We start from the raw sequence: 8,361 nt of genomic DNA, 5'->3' as shown, positions 1-8,361 counted from the left end.
AAAGACCCCCTGCTGTTGGGAGCCCATCTACATGTGAATACAAAAGGCCATGAAAGGAAATGCTCATCCTGAATGGTCCCTCTAGATTAATGTTGTGCTTGACATGACCTTCCTAAGAAAGCCCTGAAAAACAGACAGACATTACTCTTGGATTTCCTGAGCAGGTGGAATAGGCGAAAGGAGTGAGATCTGCTACCTTTTATAGAGCCATTCTCCATCATGAGCTGGACACCGGAGGGTGGTTTTTTTTATTGTCTGCAGTTTTCCCTTGCTATTTTTTCACACATAGTCTTTTCTCTGGTTTCTTGAAAGCAGCTTGCTTTAGAGCCATTCTCCATCATGAGCTGGACACAGGAGGGTTTTTTTTTTAATGCACTGCAGTTTTCCCTTGCTATATTTTCACACATAGTCTCTTCTCTGGTTTCTTGAAAGCAGCTTGCTTTGCAATCTCCAAAGGCTTGCTACTGCTCCAAAACTAATTCTAATGGCATTTCTGTCTGGAGCATGATTACAGGGTATATAAAGCTGACAATACTATCTGCTTCTGGATTGGACAAGTTTATGCTTTCCTTGGATTTCCTGCCTTCTCACTGACCAAGAACATACAGAGTTGGGGGTGGGGGTGGAGAAGTGGGGTGTTAAAAGTTCTTAGCTGATGTCTTTGGACACTCCAGACCAAGAACATACAGAGTTGGGGGTGGGGATGGAGAAGCGGGGTGTTAAAAGTTCTTAGCTGAGACTCCTGTAGCCATGGAGGATGGTAAGTAGCAGGATTAAAGGAAGAAGACATATTGCGCATGCTTGGTCACAAGGACTTATCAAGTGGGCCTTATACCGAGTCAGAACATGGGTCTATCAAGATCAAGCACTGTCCTCTCTGATTGACAGCCCTCCGGGACAGCAGCCCTCCAGGGTCTCAGGTGAAGGTCTATCGCATCACCTGCCACTGTCTAACTGGAGATACTGTGGACTAAAGCTGGTACCTTCTGTACACTTGAACACACCAGGCTGTCTGGGACAAAAGAGATCGAGATAATGAGCAAAGCAGCATCCATAGGTTTAAGAGATAAAACCTCACGATACTATTCTTATGGACACTGTATTTGTACATTGTATACGCATAGTACCCTATTCAGTCATCCTCATAAACATCATGCTGGGCAGAAAGCTCCTATTTCCACTAGAGTCTATCCTCCACATCACAAGCCCTGTACACACAATTCTATGTGTACTGAGATCAATACAGGTAGAGGGGGAATGGACCCAAATGTACAGTCCCCATCTCCCACCAACATACGATCATAAGCATACCGCCCTCCCTATAATTGGCAAAGCTGCTTTTTCAAATGTTTCTGATCACACAGATTGAGTCTATGTGTGCATATTTCCTATGTGTATATCATCCTTGCTCATGATCAAGCAATCACGCACTGGTGGGGGCAAGCATTCTTGTGCCCCCTGCCTGTGCACTGATTTCAAAATACACAGTATTGTGCATAGAGGAATACACAGGATCTTCATCACCTCCCTCTACAAAAAGCAAGACAGAGTGTGGAAGGCTGATTATGAGTACTCTTGAGCTGCAAGAATGGCAATTCATTATTTTAACATCCATTGTTTTACAGAGTCAATGTTAAAACAATATGTTCCATGCAACATGCCAAATAGGAAAAGTATACAAGCATTCCCTTCCTGTTCTCTTTTATAATTTAAGCAGTTTATGTTGGAGCCAACTGCAGCACTCTACTTGAATACAGACTGTGATCGCACAAGTCATGTTCACCGATACACTTCCTGGAGCGCACTTGCTTCTTCCCCAAAACAAAGAACCAGCCTTTCACCAGAGTGGGAAGTGCTTCATCTTTCTTCCTGTGGGAAGTACCCATTTGGAAACAGCTGCTTGCATCAGAGAAGAATGCTTGGCTTAGAGTCTCTTTAACATTTGTTGAAACTCCCCTTCCCAATGTCCACCCCAACACGCCCCCCTTTTTTGTGGCACCCGCTGCATACTCTCAAAATTCCAAAACAGCTCACATGTTCAACAAAGTTGGGAACTCCTACCATAACTGACCCCTAATAAGTCAGTGGGAGAGCACATGTCTTGCATGCCAGTAGTCCTAGGTACAATTCTTGCCAATGTTCCATTTAGAAGGATTCAGTTTCAGCAGAGTAGGGGAGACACCTTCTTGAAACCTTGGAGTGCTTCCACAGGTCAGAGGAGCCATCAGTGCTCTGACCCAGGGTAAGGCAACTATACCTATTCAACATTGGCTGCTTTTTCACCCTACCATTTGGCAGAAAATCTTACCTTTTGCAATTATCCGTTGTGCCCACTTTGCGGAACAAGTAGTCTATATACCATGATTGTTTTATTCCAGCTAAATTACCCAACAAGCGTTCTCTGAATTACCTTGCCAAATTAATAACTGTGGGGTGTCTTTCCCACCTGGGGATAAAGCTATTGTATTAAAAGAACAATATTCTTGCCCTGCACATTCCTCTTATCCAAACCAAAGCATTCGTACATCCTGTCCTGCATTAATTTTAAACACTCTGATGATAAAGAAGACATGGCTCATGTAGTGTGACAAACAGCAAGCTCTCCAGCAGGGACTGATGAATGCAGAAGACTGAGTTAATCCAGTTGACTGTAGGTGTCTGAGCCAGATCCATTTGACGGTCCCTAATTGGCACTTGCTGTCTTTCGCCCATGATTTGAAAACATTAGCTCTGTCTAGTGAATGCCTTTCTTATTTCACAATTCTTCCAAGGAGCTGAGGGCAGTGTAAATGGTTCTTCCTTCCCAATTTTATCCAAGCAATACCCTTGCAAGGTAAGTGAGGCTGGGAATGAGCAAGCAGTCCCAGATCACCTGATAAGTTTGACAGCAGAGTGGGTGAGTTGAACTTCCGTCTCTTAAATCTTATTCCAACACTGTACCCACACTGGATCACCTATTAACACATGGAGCTGGTGCAGCATGAGGGCTAAGAGTGAGAGGCATGATACAGGAAACCCTGGATTCAAATATCACCTCTACCAAGATCTTGCTAAAATAACAATTCAGGACAACCTGGTTTGTTGTGGCAATTGCAGCACAAATATCACCTCTACCAAGATCTTGCTAAGGTCTCAGCCTCAGCTCTTTCCCATCTGCAATATGGAAATAACAATTCAGGATTACCTGGTTTGTTGTGGCAATTGCAGCGAGATCATATTTTAATCCCACCTCCCCTCTAAGGTGTTCAGGACAGCATACACAGTTCTTCCCACCTCCCCTCTAAGGTGTTCAGGACAGCATAAATTCCCCTTTCTTTGTACTACGTGCTTCAAATAAACAAATAAATAATTAAGGAAAGCGCTTTATAGTTTTTTAATATAATTATTATTGCTGTAGAAATCCAGATTATACTCCTCCCAGAAAGACAACATCCACATGAAATGACAACAAAGGCTTATTTATTTTCCTGCATTCCCATCCCAGCCATACATTGGATTATTTGCTCATATCCATCTGAAAAGTTGTAGCTGCTGTTTTGGATACGCACCAGTTCCCTTGGATGGAATGCTTCTTCTTGACGGAAGATGAGAAGGCTTACTGTCCCTCCCATCTTGGTACTTCTCAGCAGGGAGACAACTTCCTCTTGGGTCTTTCCAGTTAAATCCACTCCATTTACCTATAAAAGATTGGTTTTAAAAAAAATCTTAAATCGCACTATCTACAGCAAGGGATGACATTGTTGCAGATCAAACACACACAGCAATACAATATTCAACTAGACCCATGTAATGGCTTTAAGACAGAACAAGAAGCTATGCCTGTGGGCGTGAAGCTGCAAGGGTCTTGAAGTGACGACTGCTGTAAACAAAGATGAAAAGAACACATTACTATGTAGATAAGTCACTTCTTGCTAAAGAGGTCATATTGACACTGTCTTCTGGTCTCTCTTAATTTCTACATAGGGCATGTACACCATGCCTAATGCAACATCTTAGCCTGACCTGAAATTCCTTCCTCTTTTGCAGGCTTGTGACTCACACTGTCTTCTGGTCTCTCTTAATTTCTATATAGGGCATGTACACCATGCCTAATGCTACATCTTAGCCTGACCTGAAATCCCTTCCTCTTTTGCAGGCTTATGACTACCTACATGCCTGGCAGAAACAGTTTTTATTCACTACAGGCAAAGTAGAGCCAGGGTGAAAGAGTAGAACATTGTGACACATACAGCAATGGCCTCTATCCTGCTGCCTGTTTGCTATTTCAAGGAACTGTTCCTTGCTTACTTCAAAAATATTTATGGAAGGGATGCACCATAACTGGAATGAGCAGCTTTAATTTAATGTACTGCAAGGACAATGTATTCTAATAAATCAGTGGTAATGTTCCAACACACCGAGTACATTATTTCCTTATGGTCTCACAATGTGTTACTTATATTGGAGCTCTTCAAGTGGCAACGCTAATCTCAGTTCACACACCCCCTTTCTGCTCTCCCTGCTGAAAGAATCCAGAGTGCATGTCATTGTTTTACCCCACCGGCTCTGCGTTTAGCAGAGGCTGGGGTGTGTGGCTGTAGTATGCCCATAGATGGCTATATGGGCAAGCTGTTCATTGATTCACTTGCATCTGTATTCAGAGGAAGCCCTACTAATTCAGGAGGGCAGCAATAAGCTAAATTCATGATGCCATGTCCTTAATAGGAAATAAAGCAAACAAGGGTTTAAAAAGTCAACATTTACTATAGACTGGAAGACTTGTTCCTTCAACACAGCCATCCCAGTGGCTACATGTTCTCAAAAGAGCCTGTCCAACACCCTTCAGATGCTCTGCTCTAGCCGATCCCATTCAGAGGAGCCACCATTTACCATCAAGTACAGGGCCTTCTCTGTGGTAACACCTCATTTATTGACTACCCTCTCTGTAATCATCTTCCTGGCACTGAATGTAATGACTTTCAGGTGCCAGATTAAAACATTATTGTTCATCTTTTTACTTATCTTAATCTATGTTACTTTTGGTGGTGTTGCTTTTATTGTTTTTATGTTGCTGCTTACACTTCTCATTACAGAACAGCTGGTTTTGATTTGGGCTAGTTTTCTGCTACTCTGTGCTGCAGTTCTACATTTCATGCTGCTAAGAATTAAGTGTTATTGTACTTGACTGTTCTTGGAGATCTTAAATGTGTTCATCGCCATCAGGAGCCTGAGGATTTAAACCCCAAGAAGTCACATATAAAGACATCAATAAGCATGCAGCCATAGAATATGTCTAGATATGATCACAAACCGAGGCCACCTTAATTTAGACAACAAACCAGAACACTCCCCTCTCCCTCAAATCTCTGAAAAATGCCAGATGTCCAAAGATTTGTCCTTGTTTGCTTGCAATATTCAGTGTACACAGTGGCTCATTTGAAGCTGTGGGAGATTTAGTGAGCATCACTGAATGACAGACTGGGAAGCTGAAATGGAACACAGTCAAAGGAAATCATGGGGGGTGGGATCTTTCCATACATAGCCACAGGGCAGAGTTGGGAATGCAGGTCAGTTAGTGAGTACAAAGGGACAACAGTTATTTGAGGCAATTCAAGTCAGCAGAAGATAATGAAATGCATCACAAAATGCTTAAGGAACTGGCTTAAGAAACCTAAGAGCCACTGACATTTATTGCTGAGAACTCTCAGAGGACAAAGTGATGTCCTGGCAGACTACGGTGGGGGAAGGGGGGAAGCAAACACGGATTTTTGTTGTTGCTGCTGAAAAGCGTAACAGCAGATCCAGAGAATTATAAGAACAATTGCCTTGACTTTGGTGCTCAGCAAGCTATTACAACAGCAATCAAACAGACAAGAAGGAGTTATCGAAACAAGCCCTGTCAGACTAAGCTTGTTTCTAACCTTAGGAGAACAAAATATATATAACTACTTTACAAAACAAGAAGAGTTCAGTGGAAAAACAATCTTCTCTTCAGTAAAGACAAAGACAATATTCAGCATTGCACATGAGGATTGGAAGGGGATAAAACAGAGAAATCCAAAATGTACTTCGGCCTATGGTGTACTTTGAAGAGGCGACAGAGCTGGGACACCATGGAAATCATGTCCGAATCTGTCAACCCTGCCTGCTTCACTGGAGTTTTAACAGGCTTTTAGTAGAACCGTTACCCCAAATGAACACCTAGATTCAAGTGAACAGCTGGACTCTAATGAACAGCTGGACTTGAATCTAGCTGTTCTACTGCAGATCAGCATGGCTACCCTATGAAACTACCCATTAAATGAGATTCCCTATTTGGCTCTACAGGGGTCTCCACTGCATACGGGGACAAATGCGGCAAACCAGAAAGGCTGACCTCCAGCCCATATGACCATTAATGCAGAACAGCTGATCTTATTCCTCTATTGTCTCCCTCACAGCTCCTCTCTCTTGTCCATTGCACAAACTACCCTGCTCCTTCCACCCTGTTCCTTGCACCACCTGGCAGGGTTAAAACTGCAACTCTTCATCTCCCCACAAGCTGTCTTATCATGCTCCTATCCCATGGCAAGCTCAGCCCCTAAGTGAGATCCCTCAAGGGACATCATTCTTGGATTGCACTAAGCCTTGACAAGGATCATCAGAAAGGACTACCAAAGCTTGACCAGTCCTGCAGCTCATTCCAACTCTAAGCTTTCAACATTTAAACCATAAAGTAGAGAAAGCAGTGTGAATCTGTAACCAAACAAGAGTCTGTGATGAATATTGTTGCTATGTAGATTGTTAAGGCAAAATGGCAGACTCTCAGGAACAGTGCAAAATCTGTAATGAAAAACTGGGGAGAACATGTCAATGGGTTTGCCACTTTTACCTTAAGCCTTTTTAAAGAGAACTGTATAGGAAAAAGCTGTCGTTCCTTACCACATAAAAATTACTGAAGCAGCCAAGTATATAAGAGTTTGCCATCTAAGAAAGAAAAGAAAACACCACCCCCATACTTTGCAAGACACTAACTATGATCTGGGATATGGAATGGTATAGTATAGCCTGATCTCATCAGATCTTTATTTATTTATTTATTGATTTATTGTTTATGTTTATATCCCGCCTTTCCAGATATCTGGCTCAAGGCGGCTAACAACATTAAAATGGCATAAACAACCAAGTTAAAACAATTAATAAATACCTTGGAAGTTATGCAGAGTTGATATTTGGAAGGAGGACCACCAAGGATGTCTCTCCAGAGAAAGGCAATAGCAAACCACCTCTGCTTCTCACTTGCCTTGGAAGTCCCTTGCTGGAGTTGCCATAAGTCAGTTGTGACATGACAGCACATGCATATGTAATTATGTACTTGACCCACACAAGATTTTTTGCACATTACTTACCTTCTGCTTCACTTATCAGAACTACTTTGAATTACAAACTCTGCTTAGCAGGACTTATTTTAAAAGGCTGTGTATGATTAACTGATTCTAGATCAGACTTCATTTTTTTTAAATTTTAGGCATCAAAACTATCTGAAAACCAAAAAGAGCTAGGGGAACCACTCTAAAAAGCACTCTGTGCGCACATGTATGTCCTAGGTTCAATGGAATTGAGGAAGTCAGTGAAAGTTGCTTCTCTGATATATTTTTACACTGCACATAAAACAAACCTTTGCTCAGACTCTGTGCTTGTCAATAGGAAATGTCACTGACTGAATTAAATCACCTTAGTGACAGAATGTGAATTCCAGATAAATTCAGATTCTCCAGATAAATGGAAAACAATATATTTTCTACTAACCAATGAACCACCTTCCCCAACCTGCTCTTCCTACCCTCACCCTCACTGTTTACTCTCCATTCTATTCTACTTCCCCTTCACATTTGTAGACTGCACGTTTCTGGCCTGCCCATTCCAACAGAATTTCCCCTGCGCTCCTCCTTTGTTTTGACTGTTCATGTGTGTTCCCACAAAGAAAGCTTGGATGGAGTTAAAACAGAGAGCAATTCACTAAAGGAAAGGTAAAAAGCATTACAAGTAGGGATGCCAGCCTCCAGATGGGACCGGGGAATCCCCCGGAATTACAGCTCATCTCCAGACAACAGAGGTCACTTCCCCTGGAGACAATGGATGCTTTAGAGGGCAGACTCTATGGCACTGCACCCCACTAAGGTCCCTGTCCTCTCCAGGCCGCATTTCCACATCTCCAAGAATTTCCCAACCTGGATTTGGCAATCCCAAACCCCCATCATCTGCTGGTGTAACACATATAAAACTCAACAACAAATTAGAAAATAACCCTAGCATAGTTTTATTGATATGCACAGAAATCCACAGGCTAAAAAAGCTGGATCTCTCTCTCTCCGTCTCCCCCCCCTCTCCCCTCCCTCCCTC

At 42.5% G+C, this 8,361-nt stretch overlaps 1 protein-coding gene across 1 annotated transcript in view; it reads right to left on the bottom strand.

Annotated features, from left to right (window-relative positions):
- The window catches only part of PARD3 (par-3 family cell polarity regulator), a gene marked incomplete at its 5' end in the record, with an annotated part of 471,015 nt that overhangs the window by 276,416 nt on the left and 186,238 nt on the right, over positions 1-8,361 (bottom strand). Inside the window, one exon of the mRNA XM_015426744.1 lies at positions 3,549-3,677. Within this exon, the coding sequence (XP_015282230.1) occupies positions 3,549-3,677 (129 nt within the window). The remainder of the gene's footprint in view (positions 1-3,548; positions 3,678-8,361) is intronic.

The sequence above is a fragment of the Gekko japonicus genome, unplaced genomic scaffold (genome assembly GCF_001447785.1).
Source record: "Gekko japonicus isolate JY-2015 unplaced genomic scaffold, Gekko_japonicus_V1.1 scaffold230, whole genome shotgun sequence".
Taxonomy (NCBI): Eukaryota; Metazoa; Chordata; class Lepidosauria; order Squamata; family Gekkonidae; genus Gekko; species Gekko japonicus.
The sequence above is the reverse complement of the archived record's forward strand: the minus strand, read 5'-3'. Positions and strand labels throughout refer to the sequence as shown.